Source organism: Phaethon aethereus (genome assembly GCF_964289735.1).
Source record: "Phaethon aethereus genome assembly, chromosome: 1".
NCBI lineage: Eukaryota > Metazoa > Chordata > Aves > Phaethontiformes > Phaethontidae > Phaethon > Phaethon aethereus.
The window spans coordinates 56,602,468-56,625,296 of NC_138575.1; the positions used below are offsets into that span (position 1 = coordinate 56,602,468).

General features: G+C 37.0%; 1 protein-coding gene across 1 annotated transcript in view; it reads left to right on the forward strand.

Moving 5' to 3' along the window:
• LOC309409937 (putative RNA-binding protein Luc7-like 2) overlaps window positions 1-22,225 on the forward strand; it is a gene marked incomplete at both ends in the record, with an annotated part of 34,008 nt that extends 11,783 nt beyond the window's left edge. The window contains 8 exons of the mRNA XM_082006205.1: window positions 9,253-9,351; window positions 10,221-10,331; window positions 11,010-11,153; window positions 12,203-12,379; window positions 14,544-14,635; window positions 15,512-15,541; window positions 16,454-16,648; window positions 22,057-22,225. Of these exons, the coding sequence (XP_081862331.1) occupies window positions 9,253-9,351; window positions 10,221-10,331; window positions 11,010-11,153; window positions 12,203-12,379; window positions 14,544-14,635; window positions 15,512-15,541; window positions 16,454-16,648; window positions 22,057-22,225 (1,017 nt within the window). The remainder of the gene's footprint in view (window positions 1-9,252; window positions 9,352-10,220; window positions 10,332-11,009; window positions 11,154-12,202; window positions 12,380-14,543; window positions 14,636-15,511; window positions 15,542-16,453; window positions 16,649-22,056) is intronic.
• Window positions 22,226-22,829: the final 604 nt, after the last annotated feature.

Sequence of the window (22,829 nt, forward strand, 5' to 3'; positions counted from 1 at the left end):
TAGACAAGGCCCACTTGTTGAGCTTTTTCATAAGTCTTTTGGCTTCCTAATGTTTTTTCCCTATACTTAAAGACACTCTTTCCTTTTTCTTTTGTATAACAAAGTTCTGTCATATCACAAAAATCACGTGTCTTAAAGTTAATGTAGTGTTTGTCATATACTGAAGATAATTCACACTGAAGATAATGCATTTATAAGTGATAAAAAACTGATAACAATGCTTTGTGTATTCATGCAATGTAGTTTTATTTTGAACTGTTCTGTGCCTTACTACCCAAACAAAAGGGGGGACAGGGGGAGAAGAATATGTTCCTCTTCACCCATCTGTTTTGTCCAGCATTTTGGTTGTGTGATGAGCAAAACAGCTTATGGTTGGGGGAAGATAGGGGACATAACAGTATGCTGTAAAAACATGCAGTCATTGGTCAGAATCCACAAGAAGATACTGTTAAAAGATTAATTTGACAGCTTTTCATTGTGGTCTAATTTCTGTAAGCAAAGATTTCTAGAATGGCTGTTTTTAGCAAGTAAGAAATGTTTATCTTTAGAACAATGGAAATTGTAGGTATTGTGATAATGCCTCTTACGGTGTAGACCAAGCATGTAGATTGGGCCTGTTTACCCAGTTTAAGTCTTCACTGAAAGTTCTCATCTCTCACACTGGATTCTGCTGCTGCTGCTGTTGGAATACTAAACTGAACTACTTATTCAGTGAATACTTTTTTTTTTCCTTCCTCATAATGCAATTGCTCATCAGACCACAAAATGTGTTCCACAATGTAACTCTGGGTCCAGAAAAACAGTGACTAGTTTAATGCTTTTAGTGGGAGTAGTAGAAGGGGACTCACAAGAGACAGGCTTTATCTGACTCACGTAATGTTCTGCTGTTTACCTTGTCATAGGTCTGAAAAAATGGACCTTCTATCTTAATAGCACAGTTTTTAAAAGGGCAAGAAGCCTGTAGTGTCACTAAACAGATTACTGTTGATTTGGAAAATTATTGTGGAGTTTTCTCCAGAGTTTTGATGGGAAAATTTTGATGCATCTTGGCGTTTAAGATCCATACGTAACAAAGATTGTGTGACTTTTTAAATTCAAATCCAGAATCTTATGCTTCTGAAAGAATAAGTACTCTGGGGACATTTTATAAGGTTAAATCTGTCCATTGACAAGATTATCAGTAAAATACTGGACAAGTGACACAAAAAAATGGCAATTCAAGATAATCTGTGCAATTCCTGTGAACTGCCTATTGCTGTTCCCATCTGCAAAATGCAGACTTTATGCTATTTGAATCCACCCACTCTTTCAAAAGCACTCAAGGAGAACTTTCACAGATAACACAATACAAATGAAATGACTCATATGAGTTGCCTCAGTTAATTTAGTGTGTTCTTTTCCTTAATGGCCAAATACCCAAAACTGCCAACGAATTGATTTCCCTTGACAATAAAATCATGTTCCCCATCCTGCAGTATGTATTGGTAAAAGTAGTGTGTGTATACTTCTTTTAGGATTGGAGACTTTCTTCTTGTTGTCCAGATTTCTGCATGTATTATCTCTTCTCTTGTTAAATGAAATGCATGCATATTTTTAAGAATACTGTATGAAGTCTTTTGTTATTTCGAGACTTCTCCAGAACACTTGCAGTAGGTATTTTCCTCAAGTTTTTTTGATCAGATTTATCTTTTGGTGAGCATTAGAAACATTTCAAGAAAAAAGAATCCATACAAATTAGTGAAGGTTTGAGTTTTATTAGGAAGCTTCCATTGCCTAGATTGGCAACAATGCACAGCTTTCTAGTTTTTTGAGCTTTCTTTTGCACTCCTCTGTCTTCCTTCCTCAGAGTAGTTTGTGTTTAAAGGAACAATAAAGTTGTCTTTAAAGGAACCCTAAATATTTGACTTAGGAGTGTAAAGCCATAAGAATTAGCTGTATTTTGAAATGTAATTCTTTCTTCTGGCTACAGTTTCCAACAGAACAGTTCATTCTCTATCAGTTACGCTCTTCTTCCACTTTTCTGGATAGACTTGTCTAGTTGCCTGTTAATGAGCTTCAATCGTTACCTACTTAAATCAGGAGATTTTGGTTACATTCCTATTTTATTTAGGGACATGTTTTTCTACTACTAGATTTCTGGTTTTGTAGACTTAAAAATTCTAAGTCACACAGTCAGAGGTGTCTCAGTGCCTGTGGTAGATGATTTTGTGTCACTTTGGGGAGAGACAGGGAGTTTATGGGTTTGGTTTTTTTGTGGTCTGCTTATAAGGACAATGGGAATAATGGGCTACATGGAAGAGAGAGGTAGAATAGTAAGTCCCAACAGCAAAAATGTAAACAAAGTTAAAATTATAGCATCCTCTTTCAGTTTCTTAAATTATAATTCCACATCTGTTGTGCTTAGTGATTATTCTTTTATTTGAAACATGCTTTGAAGTTTGTATGAGGAACATAGTAAACTAATTGGTAAGATGACAGAAATTACTTTGTATTGGTTGTAGAACACTCTTCAGAACCTGCTTTTGACAATGTCTCTATCAAAAGCTCTTTCTTTAACTGACTTTTTTCATGTTTTGGGGCTCAGCTTTTTCATAGTGATCACTTGGGCACTGGTTCACATGCATAAGTCAGTGGTTGAAATGAATGAGTAAACTCTTAAAGTTGAGGATTTTATGATGAGAGATTAGTAAGACTTTGTAAACTCTGGCTACTGGGACACAGTAAATAATTTACCACTTAAAGTTAGATATTTTTATTTAAATTTTTTTGTTTTAAGGGGTTAACACTCTTACTTCAGTTTTTTATCCTTAATGGTTGCTGATGATGAGGCTTGTGGGTTTTGTTGGGTTTTTTTTTCCAAACCACAGTTATTGAGTTATTTTTCATCAGCATTACAAAAATGTTTGTTTATCTATATTATGAGATTAGGACTGAAACTACATGTGTAGGAGTCAGACAATTCCCCTGTAATGGTACAAACACATTAGAATGTGTTTTCTCTATCTGTGTATGTTTCTGAATGAATAGCTGAGTACTAATTAAAATTACAAGGTGGGAAGACTTCAAACAAATACTTTTAATAAGATTATATGTAGTAATGTCCTGCATATTTATGGTAACCTGCTAGCTATCTTTGAAGAGCCCAAGCAGTTCAACACTTCTGCAGCAATCCATTTTTCTTATTAGCTTGATTGTGCTTCCCTGTTGAAAAAAATTTCACAAATACTGTATGTGGTCTTGCAAACCATGGTTGAGAAACTCCTTTATGCTCCGTGGATTAACTTTGTCTGTATTTATGTGTATTTGTTGAGGAGCATTGCTCCTTGCATTTTATTTATCCAGACCTCAAGGTATGCTCTGTCAACTCAGTCCTGCAGTTAAGCATATCTTTAGGTGCTCATGAATTTATTGCACTTGGCTCGTCAGGATTCTTGCTGACTAAAACCATATTGATTGAGTGGTTTAGCAATATAATTTAATACATGATTAACTTTAAGCTTATTAAGGGTGCAGTTCAGCTCCAGATTAAGACATCTAAATTTAGGTTTCAGCTGAGGAGCTAGGTGTTGAAGCTTGCACTGGAGTGAGAAGGTATCTAGGCAGTGGAGTGTAGAGAAAGATTACTTTCACCTGCCAGTGGGTATTCCTCTCGAGAGGGGGATGAATCCAGTTAGGTTCACTGATTGCATTGTCTAGATCTCCTTTTACTGTGGAGGAGAAGTTTGGATAGTTTACACATCTACAGGTAGGTGTTAGTAAGGTGTTTTAATCTGGAGTTGATTTCTTTGCCAGTAGTCCCATTGGCTTAGTGGAACTATTTCCATACTTAAAATGTAGGTGTGCCAGTGTGATTATTTGCTGTAGTGTTACAAAAAGCAGGCATTCAGCTGGATGGTATCAGCTTTTCAGTTCAGGACTGATTTGATCACGGAAACTGCTTCAGCTTTGCAAATCAAATTAAATTAGGCTTGCATAAGATACCTCAATTTGTAGTATTCAGCCCAGTGGTGATGAATTGTAAAGTGCTCTGTTTTCCTGGCAAGTGATCATGTCAGTCTCTTGAAAGTATTCTTAATTTCTGTGACCAGTGTCAGGAAAGTGAACTGATTGTACCATACTCCATTTTAATGGGTTTAATTTATCTAGGTGAACGGGTTTTTTGTTGCTCTTTGTATGGTTATCTAACTTCAATGTTAATATATTATATAGTCAGGCTATAGGACTGAATACTGTATAAACACTGAAATATCTCATTTAAAAATGAGAATGACTGCTGCTAGCTTTGTCTTTCAGTGAAGATCTATTCTAAGGACTTGAAGTCTTCAGAAGTGAGAGTATGGTTAAAGGGAGAAATGTCTTTAAGGAAGTATTATACTTCTAAAGACACCTGGAATTTTCAGTGGTTGCTAAGGACTTTAATAATGTAATAATTTCTGCGACTTTTTAGGTCAGCATTTTTTTCCTGCTAGTGAAGTTCTACAAAAGCCCATGAGTGGAGTCAGAGAACTGAAATCATGCATTATTTATAATTCTGAAGGCCCCCCTTCTGGACTTGTGTTGCCTACAAGAAAGGAGGGCTTTATCACAAGTCAAGAAATCTGTCAGAAACAAAATTGTTAGTGCAGATGAAAAGGGGGTTCCATAATGAAGGAGATCCCAGCAAAGCATCTATCTGCAGCTTCTCTTTTATCAGTGGCAAGGGTGTTCTCATACAGACCCCACTAGCTGCCTTGACAATTTGATAAAGGGAGAGATCTGGTTCCTCCAATGTAAATTTTTTCAGTCATGTCAGATCTTCCAAAGCAAACAAACCAACCAACCAACCTTCTCTTGCTGAACTGCTTTGGTATGGGTATCTTTATAGCTAGAATGAATTCTTTACATAAACACTGCCTAGAGTATCTTCTTTAAAAACCTGTCAAAGATGCATGCTGTTTTTAGAAGCATTGATAGTGTGTGCTACTATGTCACACTTTGACTCAACATCAGCCCTCTGTTTTTTAAGTAGCTTGGGTTTTTCTGTGCTCTTTTTGCACTCCATATAGAGTACATTCAGTAATCTAATCTCTGATGTCAAAGGCATGTATAATAGTTGAAGTGCCAAAATGGGAATTTTGCTGTAGGTATCTCAAGATCGGAAAAGAAAGTTGTCTTAATTTCATGTTCCAGAAACAGCATCACATCAGAGTTTAGTCTCTGGTTAAGTCTCATGAGGGCACATTTATTTTACAGCTAAACTCTTCAGATTCTCTATTGCTTAAGTCCTTGGCCAGCTCTTCCTTGTCTATTCATACTTAACTCATATGTTTCTCTCTCTTTTTTTTTTTTTATTTTGGTAACTGATTTGATTGAAGCAAAGCTATGCATCATTGTTAAACTAAATGTATTTAATCTGTATTTCTGTATTAATACCAAAGGCATTCTATCCATTTTGTGGATGGGATGACAGAAATTATTACTAAATCATTTCAACACGAGATTGTTTGGGATGAAAGACCAGTCATCTAAACTTCAGCTCTTCAGCTCTGGGAAATCAAGTAACTTTAATTGCCCATCTAAGACTAAGAAATAAAAAAAAGTATTTCAGAAAATGGTTAGCAAGGTGTTAGTAGAAGGCACTAGTTTCTTAAGCAGAGCTCAGCAATAGAAAAAGGACTTCTGATACCCTGCTTTGCATATGGTCTCCTTGACTATTCTAGACTAATCTTCAGCAAGAGCTTTCACTTGTAAGAAAGATTCTCCAAATATGTAGGATTTTTTCTGGTTTTAATCTTCAATAAAAGTGCAGTAACTGGAAGAAGCCCCAAAGCATGGCTTCACATATTCAATAAACTTTAGTTGTGACTAGTCTGGAGACTTAGATGTTGTCACCTTTCTGTGTTTGCTTTACTCCTCAAGACTTCTCTGTAAATCACTTTAAGTACTGTAAGTCTGTCTTAAAAAACAGTTAATGTGCATTCTTTTTAAGCCTTCATTAGTAGCTCAATGGTTGAACTTCAGTCTCCCTCGTAGCCATCTTCTATTTCAAATGTGATTGAGCTTTAAATGGCTGACTACCAATGCTTGTTCTTTGGCCTGGGGGAGGGTATGTCTTGGCACCAAATGGCAAGGTGGACATGTGGAAAATTAAAATAATGTGTCTTACTGTATCCTCTTTCTGATGTATCCATTTCCATCTGCTGTCCATCTACTTTGCAGCTGGACATATGAGCCAAATTATAATATGAGCTGTGCTTATTAAGGTCCTTTGCCATCCTGATCCAACATAGACTTTCGACAGTAATGAATCATCCTCCCAAGATGAATTGTCTTTGCCAAATGTTGCAGACGTGCTTTTTAGACTGATTTTTGCATGTAATGTGCAAACTGATTTAAGAGTTTTAAATTGAGTTTTTTTTTAAATGTCTGTCTACATTGGTGTTTGCTAATAGAACTTTTAAAGACATTTAGCAGTAATATTTCTGCGAAGGTGCTTTCAAAGGATTAGCCAAGACTACTACAGGCTGTTAAGGAGCAGTTCCAACAACAATATAATTTCTTTAGCAGCAAAGCTGATGAAAAAGAATCCTTTTCTCTTGTACCTGCATGTTCTTGCTCCCTGTATGTTATGCCACATGAGTATTTATGAGTGCACTCTGTTGGATCAAAGAGGGGAAGGGGAGCCAAAATTTTCTGTCTGAAGTGGCATCTTGATACTGTGAGAGATGCTAGCTGATTAAGTCCACTATTACATTGCCCTCTACATATTGTCAAAACATCTGTTTGTGTGGCTGCCTGACAAGTTGGACAAAGGTACACTGCTGAAAAATTGCCTCTGTTTTTGGTTTGCTAAGGTATGTTTTACCTAGTCAGTACCCAGATTGTGTTCAACTGCACAGGCGGATGTGCTAGCATGGGGTGGTACAGTAGTGATAAAAGGAAGACTGAAAAGCTTTCACTAGTAATGCTGGCTCAGAGTAATTACCGTCCTTTCAGGCATGGGATTTACAATTCCCAGTAGGAAGAAAAGAAATCAGCAAATGTACTCTCTTGAGAAGGGCAAATCCAACCTGAATAGAGGGAAAAGAAGCATAAAACACATGTAAAGTGAACAGTGTGACATGATAGCGTCATGTGAATTCTCCTCTTTTAAGAGTGTGATGGAAGTTTATTTCATGCATTTATTCAAAGTGTATGTAGATTCCATATTAAAATAGCATTTTTCTGATGCTATGGTGGATGTGTTTCAGGCTTTTTGTCATTGTATTGAAATATATTAAAGTGTGTCCGTAGCCTTATCTATGCATTTAGAACTGGAGCATTTCACTTAAAACATGATTAGCCTTGAGTTTTACAGTTTAACCTTAAATATCTTATCCGTACAAGCGATGAATCAGCATAAAGACAAGCTTTTTACATTTTTAGGAGGATTTTTACGTGTCTAATTTTCAGGTAATTTTAAGATGTTCTTTCGTACTGCTTTGCTAGTACTGAAGTACTGAAGAATGCTGCAGTTTAAATATGCCAGCATCTAATGACTTGAAAATAGATATGTTTAATACATTGCTCAGCTTCAAGGTCTTTGTGGATTTGCATCAGTTAACAAAATCGCCGAGGTCCTGTGTAGTTGCAAAAGGAAAAGCTAATCTTTTTCTTTAGAATTGCAATCAGATGTTCTGTATTGCAATCAAATATTCTCTGGAAAACAGATCTATGATGGCTAAAGGGTATTAAATAACTACAGTTTATCAAAATCTTTCAAGTTCAAAATTCTGTATTTTAAAATGTTTTTTTTCTGTGTCTAACATTTGAAATAAACCAACAACTTCCATTAAAATTACTTTAATGGATTTGTTGGAACATCTAAGTCATGATTTGAGAAGTTGAAAGCAACTGGTGTTTGTTTACTGTATTTGTGAGGCTTGAATTGCTACCTAAATGCAAGTATTTTGTTTATTTAAAAAAAAGGCACTCATTTGGCTCAGATACCGAATGACTTGCAGCAGTTCTGAGTTAAAGCTCATCTGTTGTTTACAAAACTCATAACACAAGTTATTATTTAAGTTTTGGTTCTGAAACTGTTAATAAACTACAAGAGTAACAGCTTTTTCCGTCAGAGTTCAACTTTAATTATGTGCTTTCAATGTTAAGGAACGATTAGTTTTTCTTAATATTAAGTGAGCAGTGCCAAGAGCAGACTTAACTGAAACAGCTCTTTTTAAGTGGCACAAATAATAATCACAATGATGATACATCAGCTTGTACTTTTGCAAAGAAGGGTGCCTTGGTTTTGTCCAGTGTTTCCACTACAAATTGTTTTTTGTGGATTGTTTGTTGCTGGTTATGGGGTTGTTTGGGGTTTTGCTTTGGGGTTTTTTGTTTTGGGGTTGTTCGGGGGTTTTGGCGCCTTTTTTTTTTTTTTTTTGGTCATGTGCACATTGCTCTGTCTTGATCACCAAACAAACTTCCAGGGAACAGATTGAGTTAGAATTCCTTATCTTATGTGGTATGCAAATTTCAATTTAAAAACAGTATTTGTTACCTAATTAAGATTCTGGGCACTCTTCTCAGTGGTGTTGTACGCAAGGTCAGTGATGCGGTCTACTTACTTTAAGTTCATGTTTCCTTCCTGTCAATTCTGGAACGTTAGATTACAAGTAAAATATCTATACTTTTTCTTCCCTGATGCTTGAACATAGTCCAACACTCAGCTCATCTTCACTCATCTGCAGAATGTTTTGCTGGGATTGGTTTTTTGGCTATCTTACTTGAAACGCTTCAAGAACCGTTTTTAAGCAGCACTTACAGTGGTGCTGTGGTTGTAGCTATTTCAGGTGATGAATATAACTGGAACACATACAGAGTGTGCAGACAGTTCGGATCAAGCATTTGACCATTTAATTGCCAGTTATTTGCAGGGACCTGGGTTCTCCTAAACTGTTTTAATTTGATACAGGACGTCCCACTTCTGTCATTTTTTTGAACTTTCAGTAAAACAGCATTTTTGCAGAACATTAGTGATACTCTGTAATGCAAACAACCATCATGATTAGCTAAGCAGTTCGTTCTGTCTGCTTTTATTATTTCCTGATTCATGCATGCTTATTAAAGATCTGGTATTGTGTTGTCTTACAGCTTTATTAAACTGTCCTTTCATTCCCACAGGGCAGATGATTTGCTTCAGAATATTTGACTATTAAAAAAAATCATGCTAACTTCATTCCTTGTGACACTTCTGAAAAGTTATACCACTTTCCCTCTGTCTCTTTTCAGAGAATGGACCTTGGAGAATGTCTGAAGGTGCATGACCTGGCATTAAGGGCAGACTATGAAATAGCATCCAAAGATCAAGATTTCTTCTTTGAGCTTGATGTATGTATTTTGTCCTAATGATGGAGAGAAAGCAAAATTTGTGTACCTAGGTGGACAAACTGAGCACCAGAAGTTAAGTTTTGGTACACACAGAAAGAAAACTTTTGGAAAGTAATTTTATAGAAAGAGGCAGAGAAATCCTTGCACAGTTACATAAAAGATACATGCCTGTGCATGATTATATGTGAGTATTCAATTTGTATTGGTAGTCATCTCAAGGTAGAACTGTTCACAGCCTTCCACAGAATGAATTATCATAAACCTGGATGCTGTCTTAGTGTTATCAAATAGCAAGCAAATGTTAAGGTTGTGTATGCTTTGAAGAGAGTCTTAAATTCTGTGCTTATCAAAGAAAGTAGTTTTGTATTGGAGATAACAAATCATATGCTATGTTTCAGTACACTGTAATGTGAATAGTACAGTTTTGAACTCCCAGCTAGGAGTCTCCTAGCTTAGTCTTCGCTGGGACAAAAAGATTAGATGTCTTTTTTTTGTTGTTGCTTGGAAGGATGGTGTTAATATGCTTAATAGCTTAAAAACCTAGTGAAAAAAGTTACAATATTGCATGTATTGGCTGGGTGAGGTGAATATTCAGAATTTTAATGCATGTTCAAAGTGCTCACTTGTTAGAGAAGACTTCAGACAGATGCACTTCCAAATTTCGGCAAGTACTTGTGACAACGTGTAGACTATGATTTTTAAAAAGTTGTGTATTAATATATGTGATTAGTCACCATAAACAGCTAGATTATTGTTTTACAAAGGTTTCACTAACAAAAACTTACAAAAGTTAAGTCTGGAAGGTGTTAAGGCTGATGAAATATTCGTGTTCTTGACAGCATTGATCAGTGTTCTTACTGATGTTTTAGGCAATGGACCACCTGCAGTCATTTATTGCAGACTGTGACAGGAGAACAGAAGTGGCTAAGAAAAGACTAGCAGAAACCCAAGAAGAGATCAGTGCTGAAGTTGCAGCTAAAGTAAGCATGTAAAACTAGTTACTGAAGTCTCTTTGAAGGTCTGTTTTTCCTAAGGAGCCAACTTAAGGCTTTGGCAGGCTATCCAGTCTGAGAATTAATACTGAGGAGAGGAAAAAGTAAGATGTTTTCTCTATCCGTCCCACAACTGCCTTTAAAGGACAGAGAGGAGAACACAGGGAAGAGATCTTTCTGATATTTTTGAGCTCAAGAAACTTGACTCTCTGTGATACTATGCCATACAAATGTTAGTAATTCTTACACTTTTTGATCAACATTTCATCCATAAAGTAAACAAATTTTGATGTGCTTTTCTCTAGATCTTCTAACTGAAAAAAATTTTTAACCATTTTCCTGCACATATATGCACATACTAGGAGTAACGGTTGTACATACTAATGCTAATTTTGCAAGACTATGTGGTATAGACAACAGTGTGAATGACTTGAAGTTTCTGAACAAAGTCCTGCTCTGGAGTTGGTACATAGACTTGGTAACTCAGCCTTTCTTTGTGTGTTTTTATGAGGCAACTTCTGTTGCACTTTTACCTGGAGAAGTTATCTCTGCATGTTTCTTTTAATTCTCTCCTACCAATTTTGTATATAATAACTCGGTAGTAGGTTCGATTGTTCTTCATAATTAAAAGCATTTCCTGTGTTAAGCCCTTCCTTGTCTTTCAAGGCTGAAAGAGTTCATGAATTGAATGAAGAAATTGGGAAACTGCTGGCCAAAGTAGAACAGCTTGGAGCTGATGGGAATGTGGAAGAATCTCAAAAAGTAATGGATGAAGTGGAGAAGGCTCGGGTAAAGAAGAGAGAAGCAGAAGTAAGTTGATTGAGTAAGGCTGAGGGGATAGAGAGGGCAGGGCCCAATATTAAATTGGTTGGCATCTGTGTAAGGCAAGATGTCTTACCTGCTATCACTTCCTTAATGAATTGCTTCATATAAAGCTATAAAGAATTTGCTTTGTGACATCCTGTATAGTTTAAGTTTCTACCTTTAAATACACTCTTATATTATTAAAGTTATACTCACTTCTGTGGATGATGCATTTATCCTAGTTCGGCTTTATTGGCCAGTTGTATCTGTGGTCACTACAGTTGTGTCTGTGTGTGGTGGATTGACTTAACCATTTGGTCTCATGACTTTTGCTGTGGCAATCCTGTTGTGCCTTGTGGTGTGCTGACGTGGCTTGTACTGGAAAGCTTCAGTGAAGTGAACCATCATCTTCAATGAATGCTAATTAATCAATGGCTTGTGTATCAGGCAAGTCAAAATGGTCCTTGTTGTAATGTTCATGTGGCAGAACTCACAAAGAGCTTTTCCATATGATACTTCACCAAGATACTTAAATTTATAGAAACAAACATCTACCGTTATTTTAACGGTACCAGAGGGGTTGCTGGCAGTCTTGCTTGCCTGTCATCTGACTGTCTGTAGATAAATGTTGCTCAGATAACTTGTTTAATTAGTGTCTAAAATGCAGGTAGATTTCTCAGGAAACTACTACTATTTTAAACTGGGTTCAGAACTAAAACTGATGTAATATTTCCATAATATGTTAACATAGTAATTGTAGTGGTAACGTGTATTCATTGTTGTGTATGAAAAAATTGTTCACCTGTCAAAGTAGTATGATCTTAAGTAAAGGTAATAATCACCCCACTTTGATTAATTTGCAAAACCAGTTGCTGATGTCCTGCTTTTAAGTAAGTCCAGTTTTCAGTGAGACAGTTGATTTATGAGTAGTGTGAATTAACTAAAGGATGTGCTGGTGTACACTGAATTCAGTTACCAGTTTGTAGTGTACCTTTGAAGTATTACCTTTGTATTTCTGTGCATTGAGAAGTAACAGCAAATTGTTTTTTTTCTAGGAAGTGTACAGGAATTCTATGCCAGCCTCCAGCTTTCAGCAGCAGAAGCTACGGGTTTGTGAAGTGTGCTCGGCTTATCTTGGTCTTCATGACAATGACCGACGACTTGCTGACCACTTTGGAGGAAAACTACATTTAGGATTTATTGAAATAAGAGAGAAGCTTGAGGAACTCAGGGTAAATCCATTCTTATATTTTTATGTGTGTGCTCACACACACATTCGGGATTTTTTTAGTCTACAAAACACTAAACATTCTTATTTAATATCAATTATCTGGATAATTTGATTAGATGACCTCTTTTGCACTGAGGTATATTCAAAAACATATTCAAAGTAATGCATCTTGGGAACAAAGAGTGCGATTGCACTTGCAAAATGGAGAACTGTATTTTGAACGATAGTGATGTTGAAACATTCAGCAGTCATAGGAAATAGCCAAATGAACTTTACTTTTAGGCAGTTAATTGGCTAAAAGTAATAATGAGACTGCTGAAAATACAAGAACATGTAGTGGGCCTGAGTGAGTGATATTTTATTTGTTTTGGTGTTGAAATCCTCATTTTTTGTACCCGTACATAAGGAGGATGGTAACACATGGCAGAGTTTTCAAAAAAGATCTACAGAAGTGCTTGGAGCTCAAACAGCTTACTGTATGGTGAAAGACTAAAACTCAATTTGTTTATTTTATCCGGAAAAAAATAGGAGGTGACTTTCATTCTGTAGGTACCAAGAACTAAAGAAGATTTCTTTTTTTAAGTAATTTTTGAAGGCTTTTAAGCTTAACTGACGATAGATGAAATAAATAAGCTACAACAACTCAAGGCTGTAGCTATCCAAAGTCAGAATACAAAAATATGTGTATCTTGAAGTCAGTCTAGCTATTAAAATAATTGTTACAGGGGAGGTTGCATGTTATCTATAGCTTGAAGGTTTGAAATCCAGTTGGAATATTATCCTAAAGAACACCATCTTGACCAGAAAACGTGTGCTTGAAGAAAGACTGGAATTACATTCTAGACTTTGGTATTCAAGAGGGTGGATTTGGACACTGATGCCATTTATGATCTTAGTATGCAAATTATGGAGTTCAAGGCTCAGTTGAGCATTTAAATGTAGAAATCACTAAAGACAATAGTTAAATGAATTGAAGCCCTAAAACCAGAAGATGCTACTGCTGAGTTTGAGTAAATTGGCTTGGTTTATATTTCATAATATTCCACCTGTCTTGCATGGATACTGTGACTTACCCTTTGGAAAGCCCAACTCTTTCTGTTGACTGTATTGGCAATTTAGTCTTCTAAATATAGCTGCTGTAACGTAAACCTTAGATGCCTAGAATAGATGATGTGTGCTTCCTCTCATCCCTCCGTGAAATTATGCAGAGTCACTTGAACAAGAAACCTTGCTTGTAGTGAAATTACTGATATTGTACAAGGAAGTATAGATATAATTTGACATAAAGGGTTGAAATAACTGATTATTTACACCATTTGGAGAAAAAAATGCATGGATAATTATTTCACTTTCCCAAAGCATCAATAAAATAATCTTTTGAAGTACTTCGCTAACAAAAGAAGAAAACAATAACTATCCCCTCCTTCCTCAGAGCTCTCCTCAGAGATCTAATCAAGATGCTGCTGGGGCAATTCCACATCTCAGAAGAAGGTCTTTACAAAGAGTTGAATTTCTTGCATCATGTCCAGAAGGTGGCGAGACTTGGGTTTGGCCAGATCTCCAGTTGTGAGTTCCACATCTGAGGGCCCTCTACTGAGCGTGCCTTGTCCCCAGTAGTAGTGAGTTCAACCTGGGGGCTATCAGCTGAAGCATCCTCTCTAATTATATGTCTCATGTTCACAATACAGAAAGAAGTAACCTCAAAACTAGGTATCAGCCCAACCAAGTCCTTTAAGACTAAGGATTTCTTTATGTCACAGCAAGGCTGAAGGAGTTAATAAAACAATTAACTCTCCCAGTTAAGATTCCTTTCAACCTTTCCCCAGTGGCCAAAATATGATAGGATTGGCATGGAAACTCTCACAATAAAGGCATGACTTACTGCTCTGAATTCCCCTTCATGGAAAACTTAAATTAACTCCACATATTTTAGGTCTTCGTGTAACACCCATCTATTTGCTGTAGCTCTTCTGCAATAACTTCTGTTTCTTGGAGAAGAAATATATATATACACACTGAGGAAGAGAGTGGGAATAATATACACAAGGGAAAGGGAGTATACCTGAGGGAAAGAACTGGATATTAACTGTATAGATTATTTTTATAGCACCATCATCTGAAAAATTTTGAAATGTAATTTAATGATTATATTTATTTGCTTATAGAGAATTGTGGCTGATAAACAGGAGAAACGAAATCAGGAGCGTCTGAAACGTAGAGAGGAGAGGGAAAGAGAAGAAAGGGAGAAACTAAGGAGGTAAAGTTTAATTGCATATACATAATGACCTATTTAAGTTTAATGGAAAAACTGTGATGTAGTTCATACACATTTTTAAATGTGCAGAATCAGAATAGTCTGCATTCCTTGGAAACTTACAAGGATTGATAGTGAATTTCATGTCTGACTCTTAAGACCTGAATTGTTTTCATAGAAAGACTTTTTAAAAGCTACAGATAGAAGTGTCTCTACATAATTGAAAAAATGGCTTTTAAATGAGATAATTTTCAGGTGTGTACCTTGTTTTGAGACCTGACAGGTGTGAGCTTGCACACATGTGAGTTTCTAACATCTGTTAGATATTTTCTTTATAGATGTTATGAGTTTTCCTTGTTGGAAGTAGTTGAATGTACGACTGAGGAAAGTAATTCCCTGTTCTTCTATGAAATAGTTGCTTCCAGGCCTTGTGGGGCTAGAGTGGATTGGAATCTGAACTGCAGTTCTCTTGACATCTCAGCTGCAGAGGTTAACAATGTAAACTTTGAAATCTGTTGCAGTGTGGTAGTATGTGCCTCCCAAGAAATAAGGGAGTACTGACTTGAACTGTAAGCTTTTTCTGTGGGAGGGGTGGGAATAAAAAAGCAGATTGTATATTCTTTTGAGTTTGTAGTATGGCGGGCTCAAAAATTAATTAAAAAACCCCAACAAATACAAAACAGTTGTCAGAGGTATGCGTTTCCTGGTAAATATGTTACAAAGATGTTAAGATCAAATAAAAGGCCTTTAAATAATTGTTAGTAAAATAAGAAATACAGTAACACAACAACTAGTTTGGTTTGTTATTACTAAATTTTACTTTATTTGATTATAACATTCTGTAAGAAAAATTGAATTACTATTTTCCATTTGTTTCAGGTCCAGATCCCACAGCAAGCATGCCAAAAGGTATATAAATCTGCAGACAAGGAGTACCATCAGTGAAGCCAGCCTTTCACAAGCTGGAACATTATAAGTTTGTCTAGCACTATTAGTTTCAGATGTCTGTCTTTACAGACAAAGCATTCTGTTACATAGTCATATCTGTGTGTTTATACAGTATTTGTCACCATGCTACTGAGTTTATACATGTATGTCTGTTTTGTGGCTACTACAATGCAACTTTTTGTCCCAAATAATGCTTAGAACACAGAGAATTGCTCTTTCTCTTAAACAGAAACTTGTGGTTAATACCTTGTGGTGAAAATTCATGTTATTAAAATCCTAAATGCCAGATTAACTTTCAACAGATGGCACATCATTAGTACAAGTTTTCTTCCTCACGAACACAGTTGAAGGTCACCAGTGAGGTATTGCGGGGGGGGGGGGGGGGGGGGGCGGGGAGAAACTAATAACTTTGTATGGTGTTTAGAACCTTCAGACTAGTTTTATTGTAGTAACTACAGGGAAGGATATAGTCCTTTTTCCTGAGAACATACATACATAGGTTCTGGCAGATAGTCCTTGTCACTACATTGCAAAGTTCTACAACTTTGCCTCTTAAAGACAAGATTTTACAACTTTAAGAAGTAGATATTTTCCATATTTTTAATTCCTTTCAGAAGCCTGAATTGGCTATGCTGTAACCATACTTACAGTCATGAATTAACTGTAAAATTGCATTAGTGACAAAGGAGTTTGTAGCATTTCTAATGTTGCTTTCCCCTCTCTGTTTGCCTATGATAGGACAATGCAATAGTTCTGAACACTGCTAACTACTCTGTACAGATTGGCTTATTCATAGAGTGCATAATATTCAGAGTTCACTGGTAGAATAGCTAGGTGAATGCAGTGTCTGGTTTAAGTCCTTTGTGTTCATAGATCTAGGTCCCGAGATCGCCGCAGACATCGGTCTCGCTCAGCATCCCGGGAACGAAAGAGAAGAACTCGCTCCAAATCCCGTGAGAAACGCCATCGTCACAGGTCTCGCTCTAACAGCCGCAGCCGGAGTCGCAGCCACCATAGAAGCAGGCATAGTTCCAGGGAGAGAAGCCGAGAACGCAGCTCCAAAAAGAGGTAAATGTTGGCCTGGAAACAAATGGAGTTTCCTAGATGCATGATGAGAATTTTTGCATCAAATTAAGTTTATGTTTAGCACTTGGTAATTTAAACACATTTTGAGACTGTCTCAGATTTCAGTTACACCTTTAGCATATTTATGATTTGACATACAGTACTGTTGGGGTTTTTTTTAATAAAAATGATAGGATTATGTATTTCTGTTTTGGAAGAGTGATAGAAGGTATTGGTGTCAAGTTGGTAACACTACCAGCTTCCTGCAGTGTAGAAAGTGAAACGGTTGATCTCCATTTAAACCCAGAGATATCAGCAGTCATCTTAATGTCATGCATTTGCCTTGTCCCTTGGGCTCTTGTTCCCAGCACTGGAGGCCATCTGTTGTGTCCTGTGCCAGATAAAAACGAGTTTAGATATGCATGAAAATAAACTTGTTGCATTGCACCTGAAGATGTTGCTTTGCAAGGAAAGTGGCTCAAGCCCTCATGGAAGGATTACTGCAGAGCAATGTGGGGCTGTTGTTTTTGAATGACTCAATTGCTGTCTGCTCCTGAGGATTTGCTGGCTTATTTTAGATGAGTGAGGTAAACAATAATGTAGAAGAGTGTGGGAACTGCACAAATAAGTATCTGGTAGTGAGGTCTACTTGTAACCAGGATTCCTTTATTGTATAGGTCAGCCACTGCGGCGTAGATTTGAGTGCAGTACAGTGGACAGGATGCCCAGTCTTAAAACTCTGACAGACTGTTGACTTGCAAAAGGATAAAAGATCTTGTTTTGAAGTGGCTGCACATGCAAAGTTTATAATTCAAATTATTTTAGGAGTTAAATCCCTAAGGATGGAGAATATGTGGTGAATATGTTCAGGTATCTCATGGCCTCTTTGACCCCAAAATAAGCTTTTCTTCCTGGAATAGGTAAGTGGCTGTAGTCCCATTGTGCTCTATAAGACAGCATAGAAGACAGGGTTGGTCCAAGTCTTTTGTTTCCTTCTTTTTGTTGCAGATGTTTAAAACTTAAATGTTCAGCAGCCTAGTTGATATAATCAGTAGTGTCTGGTATTTAAATTCTTCAGAGTATTCTTTAGTGTCCTGAAGTCAACATTTCAGACTTGGCAATTTCCATATTGATTATAGCCTGTCATCACAGTTACCTTAAAGAGCCTGCCTCTTCAAGGAGTTCACAATGGCAGATTAGCAAATCTTCAAACTTGTAATTTTTCAGTTTTAAAATAGATATTTTCCTGTGAATCAACACATTTTATTAACTTGGATGAACCAATGTGCATTATGCTCAGATTGCCTTTAATTCTTCAGCTTTGAAGTCCAGCCTTGCAAGACTCAATTTCAGTCCTTCGAAGGAAACGATACTGATTGGTTGTTCATACCTCTTACTTCTCTGTGGTCAAGCAAAAGTTTTGCTCTTAAAGTATGTGTATCGTTTTCAGGAGACTAAAGAATCTTTACAGCTATGATCTTGCTGCACTGGGACCAGGATAGCTATTGAACTTGCAGCCAGGCTGGATACCTCCTTTATAGAGATGCCCTTCTACCCATGAGAGCTGCTTTTCAAGTGAATGTGGGAGTTTTTCTGTTGAACACCATACCACTGTTGATGCCAGAATCCAAAATAAACCTGAACTTGCAGGCTCAAATGTATTATACTTCCTTGTCTCCTAAGAACTCTTTTTCTAGTCCAGGAAAGTACTCATTGCCAAAACCCCTTTTTTTGGGGGGGGGAGCGGGGCGGAATTTCTTAAAATCTTTATATGAAATACTTTTATTCAAGCTGGTCTTCCTTAAGCTTAAAATATCGAGTTGTCCAAGGAATTCTGGCCAAGAATACTCTGGGAAATAAAAGACTCATTCCAGCAAGTTAACTTCTTCAGGAAGGAGTCATAGCCTTTTGGTTTTGAATAACCAAATAAATTCAGATGTGGGGAACATGAAGCTCCTGCCAAACTCTTGACAGAAGAGCAGTGTGACACCAGAAGCAACAGAAAGCTGCAGTGGTGGGGCAGCCCATGGAGCCACTAATTCTAGGGCTTTAAGAGAAGTGTGGAGTTGTGGTTGCTATGTGGGAATAGTTGCATCTTTTTATATTAACCTGAAGCTTTCAGTGTGATTTTTGGGCTTGATGAAAGTACCATAAAACACAGTTATTGTAGGCTGCTGAATCCCGCTGTAAAGGCTATTTATGTTTCTGGATTTTTTCAGTTTTGATTGCATCCATTATGGCTTCAACATGTAAACATGATAGACAATTAGACTCCTTACTGGAGAAACTCTTAATGTACTTTTTGTGGAAGTCATTTTCCTACTTTTTTCTGTGTAACAACGTTATTACAGGCAAACGTGTGCTGGGTGTTATTTGCAGCAAACCATGCAGGTTTTCCTGTCCACGCTTCAGAAAGTATTTTCCAAAAAGCCTTTCACATAAAATGAAAAGCTTCCACCTTTCAGATAGTTCTTCATTCTGAAAGTAAAGGGATGTTTATTATGTGCTATAGTTGAGGAAATTCTACAAATACGTAAATTTCTTTGACAAACACATTTTCTTTAATCTGTATCATCATTCCCCCTATGAACAGGTGGGTAGATTTAAATCTCTTGATAGCTGGCATCTAGTTTCAAATTTATCGATATAAGGCACAGACCTCCACACTCTGTGGGCACAACTGAACATATACAAAGTATCTGGATAATGGTAACCCATCTGGTAATAACAGCAATGTGCCTGAGGTAATAGGAGCCCTAGGTCTAACCCAAGCCTGGGGTTGGATTACAGGTTTATCAAGAGCAGGTCTAAATAAAGTCCTCGTTTTCCTTGCTGTTACATCTGTAAATTACAAATAACTAAAATGAATTATCTTTCCTCTCATTAGAAACAAAATTATTTCTGCTTTTTGATTTGCAATAAGAAGGTGAATATTTGCTGTTAGGTGTTGAGATGTGTACTCCATGATAAAAGCAATGATGACAGCATACCTAATTAGGGTAAATTGAGAGGTGGTTGTGTCAATATGCTTGGGCTCACTTGCAAGAATTCATGTGACAAGGGCTAATGTACTCTCATACAGACATTGTATGGACAAATAAGAGTACCTGAATGAGATGGGGGATTCATTTGACCTGTCTTTAGATGACTAAGGTGGAAACCTCATGAGTCTCATTACAGGCTCATGTGACATAGTTTTGTGTTTGTTTTAAGATGAGACATATCCTGCCTTAGTATCTCTTTCTTCTGCTGACTTAAGGAAATCTGGATGACTAGCTTAGATGTCTACACTGCAGACGTTTAAAGCTGGGTGAGACAGATCCCACTCTTAGCATTTAGATGACTTTTTTTTAAAATTATTTTTACATTTTAAAATATCCCTCAGATCCTGGTTGACAGCATAATATTATAGCCCTATGCTAATTCTCTTCTGTGGTGGTGAAGTACAGACTTAATTTTGTGTTTTCTTTTTTTGTTGTTGTTTGGTTTTTTTCCTTTTTAAGGAGAAAGCCAGAGGAGGTGAGCACAGGCCCATTCAGTCAAACATCTTACCTCTTTGAAGGTTTGAAACTGTAGCTACATCTTTCCCTGCTTTCCTAGATCTGACTGCCTGCTCTAGGATTTTTGTCCAAGGCTACTTAGGATTTTTTTTTTTTTTTTTTTGTCCTCAGACCCAATGGGGGCATCCACAGATACTGTCCTGGAACCATTATCACTTATTGTAACACAATTCATAGTTGGTGAGCATGACAGTGTGGATGCTGCCCGCATACCTGGTGAAGGGGGTGGTTTCTGCTGCAGAATCCACTTGATCAGTTAAGAAATAATGCTTTCTAAGCATTCTGGGTAATGTAAATCTGGGAGGGATTCTGATTCTAAAGGCTATACCTTACCCCTGAGAAAGGCAGGAATGGTACTTCAGTTCTAAGTCTTCTGGTAGTAATACTGCTTGCTAAAGCAATTGTATAAACTTTCCCATCACTATGCCGTAATTCATTACAGCCAGTCTTCCTTCTTGTCAGCCAATTAGAGACTCACCTGTAGAGAGATGGGATGGCTGGACGAATGCATCTTGCATTCCCGCAAAGATGCATGGAATGAAAAGCCAAAGCTGTGGATGGCATCACATCCTGCCTGCCTATTCCAGGACTAATTACTAGAGTTAGCCTGAGTCGACCAGTGTGGAAGCATTGTTACTTCTGCAGGGGACTTGCAGCACAAAATACTTGTGAAACAGCAGTACTAACTCCAGTATTAGCTTCTTGTTTGTCGTGTAGCTCCTTTTCTTATTTGACATATAGTTTGTGGAATAGGAGTAATGCCTGTGAATCTCAGTGTTTACAAATACTAAGTCTTGCAAAACACTACATTGTAGGGAAAGTAATGTTTCCATCTGAGGAACTAAAATGAATCGTTACCTCTGTGTAAGGTTATAAAGGGGAATTGGTGCAGGAGCATTTTGCAGACTTCAGTTTTGAAGCTTTGAGGTGATGACAGTAACTTTCTGTACGTGGAGGGAGTACAGTCTCACTGTCCAGTACACCAGATTTTTTGACTAAGAAATTAGTGGCTAGCTTTATAGCATGCTGTTAAGATTTCTCTGTGAAAGTACATGTTGGATTCTTTTATGATTGCAGTACATATTAAAAGGAATGTGATGTTTTTCAACAACAGGCTTAGGTGGACTCTGTGAGGGAATATAGAGGAGGATGTCTAATCCACTTTTTTTCTAGTACGGGCAGTTCATTTATTTTAAAACTATGTGGCTTAACAGAACAGCTTTTTTTCTGGCTCCATTGTAAAGGTTTTGGAGGTGCCTTTTACCAAATATCTTAAAATAACACCACCCTAACACTGCAAAAACACACAAGGGATAATTCTTCTAACAAAACCTAACTGTAGCACAGATTACAGATTTGTTTTTTTATTTGGCATGTAATACCCTCATTCCAGAATTACACAAGTTAATTTCCCCCCTGCTTTTAATCAAATTCCCATTTTTAAACACATTTTTTAAGTTTGTGATTTATACGTCTGAGAGAGGCTAGACATTCTTAAGCCAGAGACTACAGATGAGAAATTTCAGTTAAACTTCTGTTAATGCAAGCATGAGGGTGGAGGTTGAAAATAAGAGTGAAGCAGATTGACCTTAATCTGGGCTCTGTAATAAATGCGGATTAAATTCTGCCTTTATCAATATTTGTCTTATGAAATTGGAAGTAGGAAAGAGAGAAAAGTAGAATGATTTCTGATGTCTTCTCCTACACTTGTATGTATATAAATCTAAAGTTGTTTGGAAAAAGAAGAAAAACATGAAATCAAAATGCTGTTTGATGGCTACAGATGTGTGACTAACTTTGAATTCTCAACTTTACTGCACTTTTCAGGTCCTCAAAAGAAAGATCTTCCAGAGACAAAGAGCGTTCAAGGGATCGTGATAGGACATCACGTGATAAAGATAGAAGCTCAAGAGAGAGGTCACCACGAGATTTCAAAGACAAGAAACGTTCTTACGAAAGTGCTAATGGCCGATCAGAAGACCCAAGGAGCTCAGAAGAGCGTGAAGCAGGGGAGATATAACTGGCTGTATATTCACCCGATCTCTAGCTTCCTATGGAGTTGCATACTATGGTTTAGTTTACAGTTGTTCAGAGGGACACCAGTGAGCAGTTCCAGACACTGATCCAACTAGGGTAGATGTACAGTATATAAAAGTGGTTATAACCAAGTCAGAATTAAACCCCATCAATTAATGATGCCTAAAGCTGGGTCCTGGACTTCCACCAAGTTGTAAAACTTTTCTGAAAGATTTCTCTTTATTCAGGACAACAGTTTTATGTACCAAGATGCAGATATCAATGTTTTTAATCTACTTTCCAATACAAGTTAGTGAACAAATTATATTGTACTACTTGCCTTGGGTGCTTTTGAACCTTTATAAATTCTCCAATTCTGCTCCAGTCAAAACAGCAGCATTGAAAGGTTGTATTGGGGGGAAATTTTTTTTGTTTGCTTTTTTGTAAGAGGGTGGGTGGATGGATATTAACTTTTACTCTAAGGTTACGTTCCCAGTGATGATTTTTGTTTTGTTTTGTTTTTTTGTTTTTTTGTTTTTTTGTCTGGGAACCTAGGAGTTGATTACAGTGGGAGCATTTAGACAGGAATGTGTGCTGGAGAAAGCGAA